Source organism: Oncorhynchus kisutch, linkage group LG11 (assembly GCF_002021735.2).
Source record: "Oncorhynchus kisutch isolate 150728-3 linkage group LG11, Okis_V2, whole genome shotgun sequence".
NCBI lineage: Eukaryota > Metazoa > Chordata > Actinopteri > Salmoniformes > Salmonidae > Oncorhynchus > Oncorhynchus kisutch.
The window spans coordinates 25619587-25637442 of record NC_034184.2 but is presented as its reverse complement, the minus strand read 5'-3'; the positions used below and the strand labels follow the sequence as shown (position 1 = coordinate 25637442).

Sequence of the window (17856 nt, the reverse complement as noted above, 5' to 3'; positions counted from 1 at the left end):
ATAATGTTCTTAACATTATAAGCGCAGCAATGCGCACAAGGCATTAGACTACGCACTAATGTTAGTTCCATAATGCAATTAGCAGGAAAACACCATTATCAAAAGGACACCGCTCGTGCAAGTGGTTTCATGTGACAGAGAAAATAATTTGGCTACTGGACAATGAACTAAAGTTGTCTAGGCTACACATTTTGAAGCTGGTAAGACATGCCTGATAATATGTATTAAAATGTTCAGGTTTCAAACAATTAAGTATATGTTTTCAAAATGATACTGCCTCCAGCTCATTGCAAAGTGGTGTGTGATGCGCTGATGAAGCCTGACTTCCGTTGCCTATGTTTGCTGTTTGAGATGCTGAAGCAGCAGCTTTTGCTGCTGACTGATTTTCTTTTCAAAGTATATGTTTGCTGTAGGCCTACGCGTGTGATAAATAAGATGCATAAAGAATATACTGTGCGCCAATTTAATTCCACTAAATTATGCAAATGTCCTTTAGACCGATAAGCATGACCACTCACATGTATTTACATTGACTGGTATTTCCATCAATAAATAGGCCAAAAAGCATTATTTCGCAAATTGTCTTGTGCCAATTTTATTTATCGTTTTTTCTATTATTATTTTTTGGGACAAAGGCTTGCTATTACCGGATAACGGTAACCCTGGGTTGAGTGTACAGTGCTTGAAGGAAACTGAATCTCACTGATCTCTTTGGCAAAGTTTGTGATGGAGGGGGTTCAGATTAGTCCGCTGGATATTCAAAGTACTATACTTTTTTCTTTCTCTCTCTCCCGTCATTTGTTTTCTGTTTCTCGTTCTGCCGGTCTATCACGCCATTCCTCTCACTTGCCATACATCCTAACACCACTCTTTATGCATTCTTCTATTCCCACACCCATCTCTCTCCTGCAGCTCTAGGTGTGCAGCAGCCATCTCTCCTGGGTGCGTCTCCCTCTATGTACTCCCAGCAATCGGCCCTGTCTGCAGCCTCCCTCAACTCCCAGTCGTCCGCCTCCAACTACCAGCTATCCCAACAGACTGCAGCCCTGCAGCAGCAAGCCGCAGCTGCCGCCGCTGCAGCACTGCAACAGGTGAGCTACGCTAGGGTCAGCTGGGCAGTGTTCTGCTAGGCACAATGCAGCTAAATGTTCTTTAACAGAATATGATAATATTTGTGACTCACCACCTGGATTCGGTCTTATGTAGCAAAATGTGAAATTGTGTTTTTTTTTTTACATTGAATAAAAGTAGAGACTCAGAGCTACAAAATGGTTTATTATACTCTGCATTTGAGGAACAATTGGAAAGTAATTCTGCTTTGAAAGTTGATGAACTTGTAAAATCACCTTTGAATGTTTTTGTATCTAGCTCTTCTTTGTCTACACCCATTCAGCATCGTTCACACCCTCTTAAGCTTTAGTCCCACCCATCTTGTTTCGCTCTCTGAGTGCACACTTGACACACTGGCCGATGATTTGTTTACCTCTGGATAACATGAAAACAACAACAACAACCAGCTCTGCTGGCAACAATTTAATTACGCTTTTTTGCAGACGTTTACTGACACCGGCCATATTCAGCAGGTGTTGTACACAAGCCACGTAATGTTAGCAAATGAGCCAGCCAGCTAACGTTAGCTAGTTAAACAACAATGAACAAAGTGCCAACAATGTCACAGTGCTAAGAGCTAACCAACCAGGTTCAATGTTAGCTAGCTAACATTAGGCTCTAACTAGAAAAGCAAACGGTACTGGGAAACAAAGAATAACATTAGATAGGGAGCATTATTTTGGTCAGACAAACTGGTTTGGGAACCACCGAGGTACAGAGATTGGTAAGTGGCCAAACCTCACAAGACTTGAAGGAGCTGTGATGTTGGAAAACCTGTTCTCATGTTCTGATTTGTGGGTGATCAACTGATGAACACCCCCACACCATGAGACAGATCAGTGTGAACAACATATTCTTTAGATTCTGAGTGAAAGTCTGAGGAAAATAAAATTAGTTTTTCTCATCGCTGTGGTTGAGTATGAAGTCACTAACTGTTTAGTAAATGGTCTTCCCTTCAAAGCAACATGAAGTCATTTAAACTTTTTCTTTCTGTCTCATCTCACTTATTGTTTTAGTCTCAAATCAACTCGGCCTTACAGCAGTATCAGCAGCAGCAGCAACAGCAGCAGCAGCAGCAACAGCAGCAGCAGCAACAACAGCAGCAGCAGCAGCAGCAACAACAACAGCCTCCTCCTCAGCAGCCGCCTCCTCAGCAGCTCTACAATGTACCCCATCAGGTGAGACACATGGCCATTACACCAAGTGAAATACCCTCTTCTAGGTTGAATAGGATGAAGTTTCACTTAGAAGCTATTGACCTTATGTGTTTTGCCCCTGATGGCTATGATTGGAGAAGATGTTTAGTATGTCATATAATGTTAGTTCATATGACGATCAATCTGGAATTCGTAATGTCTTCAATTTCTCCTGATGAGCACATATCTTTCCTTATTAGTAATACAAAATATTCTGTGGTTATAAAGGCTTTGAGAATGCCACTGGGTCTTATCTGGAGTAGTGCTCTGTTGTTGGGGGTTTGATACATGTTTTTACCACTTGGTTTGTAAACGAATTAGAGCTTGTCAGCAAAACTGTCGAACTGGGCAGAGTTCCAGAACTTTAACCCACTTTAAGAACACAGTGTTCTAACCCAGATCAGCCAGTTCATATCACGTCAGTTAGACCTCTCACTCACTTAGTCACAGGCTTTCATTGACAAATGGGTTTCACTTAGATAAAATAAAATGACATCAGTGTTTGTCAAATCAGATTTTTTAGAGGCTAGACTCTGCAGCATAGTTTTCCCTCTTGTTCTCTTTGACCTATGTAGTAGTTGTCTTATACTACATTCCACAGGGGGTTGGTGGCACCTTCATTGGGAAGGACGGGCTTGTGGTAATGACTGGAGCGGAATCAGTGGAATGATATCAAATACAGTTGAATTCGGAAGTTTACATACACCAAATACATTAACTCAGTTTTCACAATTCCTGACATTTAATCCTAGTAAAAATGTCCTGTCTTAGGTCAGTTCGGTTCACCACTTTATTTTAAGAGTGTGAAATGTCAGAATAATAGTAGAGTGATTTATTTCAGCTTTTATTTCTTTCATCACATTCCCAGTGGGTCAGAAGTTTACATACACTCAATTAGTATTTGGTAGCATTGCCTTTAAATGGTTTAACTTGGGTCAAATACTTCAGGTAGCCTTCCACAAGCTTCCCGTAATAAGTTGGGTGAATTTTGGCCCATTCCTCTTGACAGAGCTGGTGTAACTGAATCAGGTTTGTAGGCCTCCTTGCTCGCACATGCTTTTTCAGTTCTGCCATCAAATTTTCCATATGGTTGGGGTCAGGACTTTGTGATGGCCACTCCAATACCTTGACTTTGTTGTCCTTAAGCAATTTTGCCACAACTTTGGAAGTATGCTTGGGGTCATTGTCCATTTGGAAGACCCATTTGTGACTAAGTTTTAACTTCCTGACTGATGTCTTGAAATTTTTCTTCAATATATCCATAATATTTTCCTACCTCATGGTGCCATCTATTTTGTGAACTGCACCAGTCCCTCCTGCAGCAGAGCACCCACACAACATGATGCTGCCACCTCCGTGCTTCACGGTTGGGTGGTGTTCCTTCGGCTTGCAAGCCTCCCTATTTTTCCTCCTAACATAACAATGGTCATTATGGCCAAACAGTTCTATTTTTGTTTCATCAGATCAGAGGACATTTCTCCAAAAAGTACAATATTTGTCCCCATGTGCAGTTGCAAACACAGTCTGTCTTTTTTATGGCAGTTTTGGAGCAGTGACTTCTTCCTTGCTGAGCGGCCTTTCAGGTTATGTCAATTATAGGACTCGTTTTTACTGTGGATATAGATACTTTTGTACCTGTTTCCTCCAGCATCTTCACAATGTCCTTTGCTGCTGTTCTGGGATTGATTTGCACTTTACGCACCAAAGTACATTAATCTCTAGGAGACAGAACGCGTCTCCTTCCTGAGCGGTGTGACGGCTGTGTGGTCCCATGGTGTTTGTACTTGCGTACTATTGTTTGTACAGATTAACGTGGTACCTTCAGGCATTTGGAAATTGCTCCAAAGGATGAACCAGACTTGTGGAGGTCTACAATTATTTTTCTGAGGTCTTGGCTGATTTCTTTTGATTTTCCCATGATGTCAAGCAAAGAGGCAATGAGTTTGAAGGTAGGCCTTGAAATACATCCACAGGTACACCTCCAATTGACTCAAATAATGTCAATTAGCCTATCAGAAGCTTCTAAAGCCATGACATCATTTTCTGGAATTTTCCAAGCTGTTTAAAGGCACAGTCAACTTAGTGTATGTAAACTTCTGACCCACTGAAATTGTGATACAGTGAATTATAAGTGAAATAATCTGTCTGTAAACAATTGTTAGAAAAATGACTTGTGTCATGCACAAAGTAGATGTCCTAACTGACTTGCCAAAACTATAGTTTGTTAACAAGAAATTTGTGGAGTGGTTGAAAAACGAGTTTTAATGACTCCAACCTAAGCGTATGTAAACTTCCTACTTCAACTGTACATCAGACATGGTTTCCAGGTGTTTGATGCCATTCCGTTTGCATCGTTCCAGACATCATTATGAGCCGTCCTCCCCTCTGCAACCTCCTGTGCTGCATTCTCTTAAGATAAATTTTTTTTGTGCAAATTAGTGATGTTCAACACATCTTAAAAAATACCTCACTAAAGCTGGTCACTTGATATGAGTCAATCAAACAATGTAATGTTTATTCAATGAAAGACTTATTGCAATTTCTGCATTTGTGTGTGTACCCCGTCTCTTCAGCAACATCAACAACATACAGACTCATACGGGGTAAATTATTGATGTGCAACTCACACAGACAACTCTGAATCGCCTTGATTTGAAAAAGGCTATACTCATGATATCTATCAATCAACAAATGTATTATTTACTCAATGAAATACTTATTGCAATTTCTGCGTGTGTGTATCCCGTCTCTTCAGCAACATCAACAACATACAGACTCATATGGGGTAAATTATTGATGTTTGCAACTCGCACAGACAACTTTGAATCGCCTTGATTTGAGAAAAGCCATACTCATGATATCTATCAATCAACAAATGTATAGTTGACCCAATGAAAGACTTATTGCCATTTCTGCGTGTTTGTGTACCCTGTCCCTTTAGCAACATCAACAGCATACAGACTTATACGGGGTAAGCAGCAGCGGCTCGCAGTCGCAGCACAGTCAAAACATTCAAATCACAAGGCACTTCATGCTTGGTGCTGGGGTGTGGAATTGTACTCTATTCTATATACGCACAGTAGTAACTGTTCTCTATTCTCTTTCTCTCTATCTTTCTCTATCATTCTCTCCACAGCTCCCCCAGCCCCAGCAAGCACTGCTTTCACAGGTAGGCTAATTAGGAACAAACTTGTCTCTCTTGTAAATTTAATGCACCTTTCAGAAAAAGTATTGCCACTTCAGTCATCTTGTCTTGAGTAGAATTATTTAGTCAAATATAATAGGCTTAAAAAAGATGCCATTTTGTCATGAAAATTGGGGGAAAATTTTGACGGCATCATAATAGTCTAACATGACCGTGTCTCTTTTTCTGCCATCGGCACGGATGTTGAAAGAACTGGAGTGGTGAAAACAAATTCCCGGTAGGCATACCCACCTTATCACTCTTCAGTTTTAAAATCCAGGTTAAATGTTTTAACCTTCTTCATAGCCAAATACAATAACAGGATGTGTATGGCCACAATGAGAGTAATAATCAACACCTTGTAATAAATGAAGAGAACAGCTAAGGGACATTTGATTCAATTAAATCACAAATAACATGATAGGCTCGATATACAGTAGACACTTCAAACAGTTCCATTATTAGATACACAGATTTAAAATGTAGTGGGACTTCATACAATTCATCCATTTAGGACTTATACAGAAGGTAGGAGTAGGATGAAGTTGTCCCTGGACACTGACCTATAACTTTCCTCCTCCACAGCCCCCCGTGGCTCTCCCCACCAGCCTCTCTCTGTCCAACCCCCAGCAGACAGCCCAGATCACCGTGTCCTACCCCACGCCTCGCTCCAGCCACCAGCAGCAGAGCCAGCAGCAGAGCCAGCCCCAGAAACAGCGCGTCTTCACCGGCGTTGTCAACAAGCTGCATGACACATTCGGCTTTGTGGATGAGGACGTCTTCTTTCAGCTCAGGTGAGTGTTCAGACTCTGGACCAAGTCCTCTCAGATCTCCACAAGTGCATGGAGTTTAGGAGTCCGTTTAGGATCGGGCCATAGAAGACATCGGACCAATTGTCTTTTTTTCCATGGGTTTTCCATGGGTTTTCTATATTTTGCTGATCGCATTCCTAATTTGTGTACCTTTTATTCTAAAGCAGTAATGTTTTGTTGAATTTCAAGTGTGAAGTCTCCGTATATTGCAGTTTCTAAAGCAATTTCAAGTGGGTAAATAATGGGTGATGTCTCCACAGTGCGGTGAAGGGGAAGACCCCCCAGGTGGGTGACAGGGTCCTAGTGGAGGCCGTGTACAACCCCAACATGCCTTTCAAATGGAACGCCCAGCGCATTCAGACCTTACCTCAGCTGGCCAACCAATCGGTGAGCCTCACCTAGCCCCTACACACACCTGGGACACATTCAGTAGACAGTCCTGAAGTAAAACTGAATAACTTTTGTCTCCCTACTAAAAATGATCGTGGTGACCCTGTCAACAGCTAAAACCAAAGCCTTACGCCTTGATCAGACCGACAGCGGCATTTTGTTTTGGTACACCAGAAGTATATTAATTTCCAATGGAACTCTGAATTTGCCTTGCAGCATTGGGTTGCAGAAGCATTTGCAGTGCGTTCTGTGTGGTGCATTGTGCACAATTGTGTACAGACCCTTTCGACATGGGGCCGTGCATTATCATGCTGAAACATGAGGTGATGGTGCGGATGAATGGCACAACAATGGGCCTAGCTTAAGTCTGCCCATGCCATAACCCCCTCCGCTGCCATGGGGAACTCTGTTCACAACGTTGGCATCAGCAAACTGCTTGCCCACACAACGCCATACACGCCGTCTGCCAGCTGCCCGGTACAGTTGAAACTGGGACTCATCCATGAAGAGCACACTTTTCCCACGTGTCAGTGGCCATCGAAGGTGGGCATTTGCCCACTGAAGTCTGTTACGATGCTGAACTGCAGTCAGGTCAAGACCCTGGTGAGGAAGGCGAGCACACAGATGAGCTTCCCTGATACGGTTTCTGACAGTTTGTGCAGACATTCTTCAGTTGTACAAACCCACAGTTTTATCAGCTGTCCGGTTGGCCGGTCTCAGACGATCCCACAGGTGAAGGAGCGGGATGTGGAGGTCCTGGTGGACATTCTTGCAGTCAGCATGGCATTTGCATGCTCCTTCAACATGAGACATCTGTAGCATTTTGTTGTGTGACAACTGCACATTTTAGTGCCTTTTATTGAGTTTGAGTTTATTTTTATTTTTACAGGGACAGTGCACATTAATCAACATTTCAGTAAAAGTGCCGGTTTTAGCCAACCGGCTAATTTTCAACCGCAGTCCCTGGGCAGGTTATTAAAAACAATTACAATATAGACAATAACAACATAGAACAAGCAAGACATAGCAACATAGGACAAGCAAGACATAGCATACAGACAGAGCAACATAGGACAAGCAAGACGTAGCATACAGACAGAGCAGCATAAAACAAAAAGCAGCAAGACAAAATTCATAAAAGCAACAAAGTGTTTCCACACCTCACAAGCTACAGACAACATGGAGAGCGGCAACACACAGCTAGGGACCATGTTCACAAATCTGATTGACCTTTAGCCATGTCTTCAAGCATTTTGTGAAAGTGTGATATGTGGTGCAGTTATGTGTGTCTGATGGCAGTGTATTCCAGACATGGGAAGCTCTCACAGAGAATGCAGATTTACTAAAGGTGCTTTTCCTTAGGGGAACTATACAGTCACCTCTCATGGCAGACCTTGTGGATCTGCTGCCATATGTCTGGGTTTTCTGTTTAACAAAAATATTGAGTGGAGGGGGAGCCAGGCCATTGAGGATCTTGAATACAAGACATGCGTCGGTGTATTGCACAAGATTTTCCCAACTCAAGAGCTCGTGCTTTCTAAGGATGTGACAATGATGATGGCTATTGGGCTTCCTATCAAGCACTTTGAGAGCCTGTTTGTAGACAGACTGAATAGGTTTTAATGTTGTACAGCAAGCTTGGGCCCAACTAGTCAAGCAGTATGTTAAGTGGGGGAGTATCATAGATTTGAAGTACAGTTTTGCTACCTCTGTAGTCAAACAATTTCGTATAAATCGGAAATTAGCTAGGTTGAATTTGGTTATTTGAATTACCTTTTTCACATGCTTTTTAAAAGAGAGGTTGGAATCAAGTATGATGCCAAGGTACTTAAAATCGGATACCACCTGGAGCTTCTCCCCTGACACATAGACATCTGGCTCAGTAGCATCTGTTGCCCTCTTTGTGAAGAACATGCAAACAGTTTTTTTCACATTGAGATGCAAACACGAGTCACTGAGCCACTTTGTAACCTGGACCATTACAGTAGTGAGTTCTTGTGCAGCTTGTTGTTTGCTCTTTGCATGCACATATATCACTGTATCATCTGCATACATTTGAACTTCAGACCCAGTACAGACAGAAGGCAGATCATTAATGTACAGGCTGAACAGGAGGGGCCCCAGTATTGACCCTTGGGGCACGCCCACATCATAGCTACGAGTGGGCGACAGCTCATTGCTCACTCTGACACACTGAGTTCTGCCTTCAAGGTATGATTTCATCCATCTCAAGGCATCAGGGGAAAAGTTGAACAGCACAAGGTGCACCTGTGTAATGATCATGCTTCTTTATATGCCACACCTCTCAGGTGGATGAATTGTCTTGGCAAAGGAGAAATACTCACTAACAGGAATTTAAACAAGTTTGTGCACAAAATTTGACTAACACTTTACATGTTGCGTTTATATTTTTGTTCAGTATAGTAGCTAAAGGTGAATGTTAAACTTTTGTTGCACACGTAGCCACAAAATATCTTGGTTTACATAATTAAAAAGGTTACAACTGCAGAATTTATTACTCGGGATTGATGTAATGACGAAGGCGGCAGGTAGCCTAGTGGTTAGAGCGTTGGGCCAGTAACCGAAAGATTGCTAGATCAAATCCCAGAGCCGATAAGGTAAAAATCTGTCGTTCTGCCCCTGAACAAGGCAGTTAACCCACTGTTGTAAATACGAATTTGTTCTTAACTGACTTGCCTAGTTAAATAAAAGTTAAATATGTACAGTGGGGCAAAAAAGTATTTAGTCAGCCACCAATTGTGCAAGTTCTCCCACTAATTTTCATCATAGGTACACTTCAACTATGACAGACAAAATTTGAAAAAAATCCAGAAAATCACATTGTAGGATATTTTATGAATTTATTTGCAAATTATGGTGGAAAATAAGTATTTGGTCACCTACAAACAAGCAAGATTTCTGGCTCTCGCAGACCTGTAACTTCTTCTTTAAGAGGCTCCTCTGTCCTCCACTCGTTACCTGTATTAATGGCACCTGTTTGAACGTGTTATCAGTATAAAAGACACCTGTCCACAGCCTCAAACAGTCACACTCCAAACTCCACTATGGCCAAGACCAAAGAGCTGTCAAAGGACACCAGAAACAAAATTGTAGACCTGCACCAGGCTGGGAAGACTGAATCTGCAATAGGTAAGCAGCTTGGTTTGAAGAAATCAACTATGGGAGCAATTATTAGGAAATAGAAGACATACAAGACCACTGATAATCTCCCTCGATCTGGGGCTCCCATGCAAGATCTCACTCTGTGGGGTCAAAATGATCACAAGAAAATCAAAAATCAAAAATCCCAGAACCACACGGGGGGACCTAGTGAATGACCTGCAGAGAGCTGGGACCAAAGTAACAAAGCCTATCATCAGTAACACATTACGCCGCCGGGGACTCAAATCCTGCAGTGCCAGACGTGTCCCCCTGCTTAAGCCAGTACATGTCCAGGCCCGTCTGAAGTTTGCTAGAGAGCATTTGGATGATCCAGAAGAAGATTGGGAGAATGTCATATGGTCAGATGAAACCAAAATATAACTTTTTGGTAAAAACTCAACTCGTCGTGTTTGGAGGACAAAGAATTCTGAGTTGCATCGAAAGAACACCATACCTACTGTGAAGCATGGGGGTGGAAACATCATGCTTTGGGGCTGTTTTTCTGCAAAGGGACCAGGACAACTGATCCGTGTAAAGGAAAGAATGAATGGGGCCATGTATCGTGAGATTTTGAGTGAAAACCTCCTTCCATCAGCAAGGGCATTGAAGATGAAATGTGACTGGGTCTTTCAGCATGACAATGATCCCAAACACACCGCCCGGGCAACGAAGGAGTTGCTTCGTAAGAAGCATTTCAAGGTCCTGGAGTGGCCTAACCAGTCTCCAGATCTCAACCCCATAGAAAATCTTTGGAGGGAGTTGATAGTCCGTGTTGCCCTGCAACAGCCCCAAAACATCACTGCTCTAGAGGACATCTGCATGGAGGAATGGGCCAAAATACCAGCAACAGTGTGTGAAAACCTTGTGAAGACTTACAGAAAACGTTTGACCTCTGTCATTGCCAACAAAGGGTATATAACAAAGTATTGAGAAACTTTTGTTATTGACGAAATACTTATTTTCCACCATAATTTGCAAATAAATTCATAAAAAATCCTACAATGTGATTTTTTTTCCCACATTTTGTCTGTCATAGTTGAAGTGTACCTATGATGAAAATGACAGGCCTCTCATCTTTTTAAGTGGGAGAACTTGCACAATTGGTGGCTGACTAAATACTTTTTTGCCCCACTGTATATATATTTTTAAATGTAACTGTCATTCTGATCGAGGCATAAGCTAGTGACACCTTCCACCTCAATTTGAATGCTTCCAGGGTTTGAATCCAATCTGATCACTGGCTCGCTCTTCCTGTCTGCCCTGCTTGACTCACTCTCTGATTTAAATGTTATGTAAGCCTACATGTAGCCTACTTGTAGCCTTCAAGCAGTATAGATGGAGCCATTGCCATATTCACCCTCCGATCTCAGTGCAGAGGTGAAGTTTGGGAGTGATCAGATTGGAACCCAGCCCTGTGTGTGTCTGTTATTAACCACTCTGATCTCCACCCTCCTCTCCTAGCTTCAGCAGCAGCCCCAGTCCTTACCTCCAGTTCCCCCACAGCTGAGCAGCTTCTATGCTGACCAGGGGATGCAGCAGCGCTACTCAGACATGCACTCCGTCGGCATGGACAACAGACAAAATGTAACCCTCTCCTTCCTCACCCTGCCCACCCCACTCCCACACACACCTCTATGGACCTCTTATTCTCTTTCTTTTTTCTTTATATATATTCCTGCTTCTTTCACACAATCTGTGCTTCTCCCTACTCTCTTCTATTCTCTTCTATTCTCTCTCCTCAACTTTCTGTCTTCTCTCTCTTTTTCTTCACGCTGAGCATTTATTTGTGTTTCAGACCCAGATGGTTTCCTGATCTATAAAAGCACATAAAATTCATTGAATACATTTTATCTCTGAGAAATTTGCAATTTTGAAGGTGCAATCCATAAGATTTAGGCTAACCATGCGAGTCCCATTGATGGTAATGTTTTTTGTGTTTTTTGCTTACATTTTTACAGACATTAAAGAAATTAAATCAACAAATACTAGGATTTCTAGGATATCGTTCAGAACGCACTTTTGACACACTTTTTCTTCACTTCTCTAACCCTTCTTCAATGTTATGATTTTCACCTTTTCACCTTTTCACCTCACAAACAGGTTAGGAACTACTATCAAAACTGTAAAGTTCTCCATACATCAAACAGAAAGTCATACAAAACTCTGTTTTGCAGAGTTTTATAACTCCGCCTTTTTTCCGTTTTTTTTTCTCGTGGAACCTGTCCTGTCCTGACCGAATATGTGCTACTTTGGCAGTAGTTTTCTTGTTTGTTGACAGAAGTTAGTCACTGTACCTGATTGAAACAACTGCACCTGCCAAAAAAACATTTTGGGTGAAAGAAATGGACGCCTTCCAAACCTCACTCCTCTAGTTCTGTTTTGCTTTAGCACATGATTACCTGTTGGCAGCGACACAAACCTAATTTGGTGTATGTCCTCTTTGCATAATGATATCCATGAAGCACATTTCTTTAACTTACGCTCATATATGGGACAAGAAATCAAAATAAATCACTTACTCTGATAAGATCCCTCATGGGACAGCCCTGGGGTAATGCTAACCTCTCTTCTCCCATACCCCACCCCAGAGCCAGCCTCCAGGCCCTAATATGATGAAGCCGGGTCCCAACATGCTCCAGTCTCTGCCTCCCCCCACCAATTTCAATGTACAGGCCCAGGGTCCCCCTCCTCCCCTGCTCCAGGCCCAGCTCTCTGCTGCCTCCTTGGCCCCGCTCCTCCATAACCCCCCTCCGCCCCTGCTATCACAGCCACCACCCAAAGGTAGGGGGCACTATGATGTCCATTTGTCTTTTTCTGATGCTTTTAGATTTAGTTGCAACCTTTGCAGAAAATAAATAAATAATTTGATTTGTTATATATCTGTCTGTGTTTATGTATTTGTCTGTCTGTGTCTCTTTCTCGCTTTGCGTGTTTCCCCTTTTCTCTAGATGTGTTCTCAGGTGGTCTGCTTCAGCCCCCAGTGAGGATGATGCCTCAGCCTGTCCGGCGTCTGGACCCCTCCCCCCGCTTCCCCAACCGTATCGACCGCCCTGAACTCATCCTCAGGACCAAGGATGAACGCAGTCGTGAAAGAGACCGTGAGCGCAGGAGGTCCAGAGAGCGCTCTCCCATACGTAAACGCTCCAGAGACCGTTCTCCGAGACGTGATCGTTCCCCTCGCCGCCCTCGCAGGGTGGTGCCTCGCTACACCGTCCAGTTCTCCAAGTTCAGCCTGGACGGGTGGGTCAACCAATCATTATAATGATTGGTCAGTTTCAGATTTTCATTGCTACTATATCAGGGTGTAATCTCGAAAACCCGACCATTGGCAACACAGTGACTAGGGTCTGATTTAAATGATGGACTCTTGGCATAGAGGAACTACACCACTGCCTACATCACTAGTTTATCCTATTGAATAAAATGCTAAATAGTAGCTAGCAAGATGGAGATCACAGAGGTCATCTTTAAAGAGTGCATTTCACAAGTGGCTAGTTTGCATCAACTACCTTAACTAAAATCACTGAAAAGGTTTTGCCTGCACACTTTGGTTTTCAATTGTGACGTTCTGGCTTGTCTTCCTTTTAATTTTGGGGGAGAGTCCCCTGAATTCGTTTTTTCCCCTTCATAGACAGTGACGTAGTTTCTCTTTGCCAAAAGAGTCAATTGAAACCAGAGGGCTATACTACGAAGGAAGCTAGATCTACTCAGGGTTTTCTAAAGCTAGCCAGCTTCAGTTAGCTTCACATTCCAGCACAGGCTTCCTCCTTACAAAAGTTTTTACTGTGCTTGAAGTTTCAAATGCATTCTGTCATTATTAAATGTGTAATGTGATAGGTATTTTAACATTACTATTTTTTTAACACATACAAAAATGAACACTTCCTCAAATGAAGGGGAGGATTCCGCAATCTTTGCAAAAGGGAGGAAATCTGATTTAATTTGTCCTCAACTCGGTGCTCAGACACTTCATTCAGGATAAATGGAGTTAGCACTGAGTTAGCCTGCCTCGGAGCAGGTTAGTTTTGAAGCGTTCGTTGCAATAGAAATGAACCTGGCTAAAAGGTGAGCCACTTTCGTGGCCCTGGTTATCCCGGGTTGAACTCGAGATTGACCAAAGTTAACCGGGTACCTCCTCAAACCTGATTCGTAGTATTAGGCTCTGACCCTAGTCACTGTGTTGCCTAGGGTTAGGTTTTTGTCACTACTCAGGGGTGCAATTGACTGTAGAACTGTGTGTGTGTGTTGGGGCCTCCCGCATTGGTCTAAGTGCTAGAGGCATCTCTACAGATTCGAATTCGATCCTGGGCTGTGTCACATTCGGCCGTGACCGGGAGACCCATGACGCAGCGCATAATTGGCCCAGCATCGTTAGGGGAGGGTTTGGCCGGCAGGGATGTCCTTGTCCCTTCTCGCCAGTAGTACAGTGTTTCCTCCAACATATTGGTGCGGCTGGCTTCTGGGTTAAGCAAGCAGTCTGTCGAGAAGCAGTGCGTTTTGGCAGGATCATGTTTCGGAGGACACATGGCTCGCGATATTCACCTCTCCCGGATCCGTACTGGAGTTGCAGCGATGGGACAAGACTGTAGCTACCAATTTGGATATAACGAAATTTGGGAGAAAAAGGGGTAAAAAAAAAAAAGAAGTGTGTGTAGTGGAGGACTAGGTGAACTGTATATATTCCTGGGTTTCGGTACCAATTCGGAACCTCTCGGGGCCTTTCTTACAGTTGCTGCTCCTCGTGTGTCCCTGTTGTTTCTAATTGTTATAAAGAAGTGCATGTGAGGAGGTAAATTGAGGTTGTATTGAAGATGTTTTGTAATTGATAAAACAAAGCTATGTGGCTGCATTGAAGCAGGTTCTAGGTGCTTTGCTAGAACCGTTTGTAGTGACTACATTTGGTAGAACTGTACTATTTTCACTCCCCTCCAGTTCTAACTGTGACATGATGGAGCTGAGGAGACGCTATCAGAGCCTGTACATCCCCAGTGACTTCTTTGATGCTGTGTTCACCTGGGTGGATGGCTTCCCCCTGCAACGGCCCTTCCAGTTCGGCAACTACTGTAACTTCCACATCATGCACAAGGAGGTGGACTCTCTGGTCAAGAACACTGCGGTGCTGGACCCTCCCGATGCCAACCACACATACAGTGCTAAGGTAAGGTATACACACAGACAGGTTGCATGCGCATGTACATACACCTGTACAGCGCTATGTTGTGATGCATACACTACTAATACCACATTAGTAGTATTCCACACACACCCTCACCTGTCCTGTCTGTTGTAATGCTTTGAATAGGTGATGTTGCTGGCCAACCCCAGTCTAGAAGAGCTCTACCATAAGTCCTGTGCTCTGGCTGAGGACCCTCAAGAACTCAGAGACTCCTTCCAGCACCCCGCCCGCCTCATCAAGGTCAGTTAGGTGTCAACCAATCAGGTTTTTTTCCCAAGCCTGGTGTGCAGTATGTCTAAGTTATAGAGTAAGCATGGCTTAGGCTTGTTTTTGACCTCTTGTTTGTCTCTCTTTCTGGTCTCTCTCTGTCGCTCAGTTCCTGGTGGGGATGCGGGGTAAGGACGAGGCCATGGCCATCGGGGGCCACTGGTCCCCCTCCCTGGATGGAGCGGAGCCTGAGAAGGACCCGGCCGTGCTCATAAAGACAGCCATACGCTGTTGTAAGGCCCTCACAGGCATAGACCTGAGTCTCTGCACTCAGTGGTAAGTCCCGCTCTTTTCTCAACCTCCTTTCTCTCTTTTCTATCGCTGTCTTTTCTCTGTCTATAACTAGGCCAGTGGTAGTATTATAAAAATTGGAAAGGTGACAATCCATGATGCATGGTTTTGTTAACTCCCAACGATTAATATCTAGCTTTTTTTGTTGTTGGTTTTTGGACATTAATGACTGATTCTGTCATTTGATTTGCCTCTTAATTATTTTTTGTTTTCCAATGTCTTTGGCTACCATATGATGCCGTCCTGCTTCTATCTATCTTTGTATATCTATGTTGTGGATGAATGAATGCATTGATTTTTGTGGCTCGAAGCGCAGTCTCCCGGACCAGAAGACACCACCATTACTTTTCGTGTTTTAAATGTTTTCTTTTCATTCTGTTAAATATCTTACATATTTAACTTCTTGCTTTCACTGTCCTGTCCTCTGATTCTGTGTCTTCTCTCACAAACTCTCCCGTCCGCGAGGTCATAAGCTACACAAACACAGAAATACTGAGCTTTGATTGACTGAAGGCAAGGGTTGAGACGGGTTTGGGGTGTTACCAGGCTTGATGTTTTGTCAAAACAAAAAATTGCCGCTGTTTTCCCTGAAAACCAATGGACAACCAATGGAGAGCTGCAGACTGGGTTCCATGCTAATGTTGTGTGTTGGGTGTATACTGTAACAAGTTCAAAAGTCATTGGGGGGTAATGTAGCCTAGGCTGTCCCTAGCCCTGTTTTTGAGAGTTGTGTCCCTGACCCCAATGTTTCTTTCCAATGCGCCTTCTTCCTTTGCGACAGGTATCGTTTTGCAGAGATTCGCTATCATCGCCCTGAGGAGACTCACAAGGGGCGGACAGTGCCCGCACATGTGGAGACAGTGGTTTTGTTTCTTCCGGATGTTTGGCATTGTCTTCCTACCCGCTCAGAGTGGGAAGGGCTGTCGCGGGGACTTCGGGAGCAGCTGGCTGAGAAGCTGTCCGCGGAGCGGAAGGAGGCTGACGGAGAACAGGCACTGAACCGCTAATCCCTCTTCTCATTTCCCCCGCTTCTCACAGGAAGAACACAGCCACAGGATATTCACTAGACATAACCACCCCAGATACACACAGTACATTATGTTATACAAATCTAAACACACACAGAGGGCAAACCAGATATCACCATCATCGCAGGCAGGATATTGAACTACCTGGTCCCCTTTAGGTTCAGTTCCTCTCACTGGTCCCCCCCTCTCCTACCGTCCTGCTACCTGGTACTACCCCCACTGTCCCCTCGCCAACACCCTCACCTGCCCTCACACTCAGCAGACGGAAACTAGGTCTTATCTGAATGACAATGCCGCGACTGGCCAATCAGCTTCCAGCTTAATAAATGACTCGTAATTGGGTACTAAACTTGATATAGCTTAATTTTAATTGGCTTTATTTGCTTGTGCCAAAATCACAATGAATAAAAAATTAACCCGTTTGCAATTTTGGCTGCTTGTATGAGGGGAGGATAAAATGACATAATTTGATTATTTGCTTTGGACCACTGAGGATTCTAAAAGAGAATGCTGGAACCTGCAGAGCCAGTTGCATTGGCATGTGTTTGTTCTAGATTTTGTTTTAGATTTTTTTAAATATATATTTTTCTTCAGTTCAATATCTGCTGAACTTGAAAAGAGAGAAAAACCCCTTCCCTAAGTTCTGTCTGTTCCTGTTTTGATTGGACTGTATCTAGAACTTAGTTTGTTCCAGGGCAGTTGTTTGGGCAGATGGTTTTCTATGATCTTCTAGAACCTAAAGAATGCAGAATCCTGAACTATCCAAATTAGAATCTCTGCCAGACTGGGATGGCTAGGTATAGGGAACCCACATACAGACAGTTGGCATACACACTGAGTTTGGCAACACAAGCTTTGAGTTGAACCTGATGTACCTACCACTACACAGATACAGACCACACCCCCTTTGGAACCCACTGTCATTGATTTACCTTTTTGTGTTCCACAGAACGTGATTGATTGGCCGCTGGGGATGGGGGGCGGGGTATTGGTTTTCCGTGATAAAGGTTTTATATTAAAGAGATAGAGGGCGTCCCTGTGTTACCTACTACCCACCTTGCTGTAGCAGAGGACTACTTTATCATCCCAGAACAACTCACTAGGACCAGAGAAACTATCAGACACATGATGTGAAGGATCACCTTTTGTTTTTTCACTATTTAAAACGACAGGAGAACGACTGTTTTAATGGTTTTCTGTCCCTCTTTCTTTTTCTTTCTCTATCTCTCTATCTCGGTTG

General features: G+C 43.4%; 1 protein-coding gene across 8 annotated transcripts in view; it reads left to right on the top strand.

Annotated features, from left to right (window-relative positions):
• Positions 1-17856, top strand: part of LOC109899827 (cell division cycle and apoptosis regulator protein 1) — a 47494-nt gene that overhangs the window by 15362 nt on the left and 14276 nt on the right. For 3 of the 8 annotated variants that reach the window (XM_031835489.1, XM_031835488.1, XM_020495399.1), the window contains 16 exons: positions 913-1091; positions 2127-2288; positions 4880-4909; positions 5062-5091; positions 5248-5277; positions 5443-5475; positions 5702-5728; positions 6076-6284; positions 6563-6689; positions 11316-11438; positions 12443-12635; positions 12803-13094; positions 14787-15012; positions 15157-15270; positions 15407-15573; positions 16370-16580. In XM_031835489.1, the coding sequence (XP_031691349.1) occupies positions 913-1091; positions 2127-2288; positions 4880-4909; positions 5062-5091; positions 5248-5277; positions 5443-5475; positions 5702-5728; positions 6076-6284; positions 6563-6689; positions 11316-11438; positions 12443-12635; positions 12803-13094; positions 14787-15012; positions 15157-15270; positions 15407-15573; positions 16370-16580 (2153 nt within the window). The remainder of the gene's footprint in view (positions 1-912; positions 1092-2126; positions 2289-4879; positions 4910-5061; positions 5092-5247; positions 5278-5442; positions 5476-5701; positions 5729-6075; positions 6285-6562; positions 6690-11315; positions 11439-12442; positions 12636-12802; positions 13095-14786; positions 15013-15156; positions 15271-15406; positions 15574-16369; positions 16581-17856) is intronic. The other 5 variants (XM_031835492.1, XM_031835491.1, XM_020495401.1 and 2 more) reach the window with 2 other exon arrangements.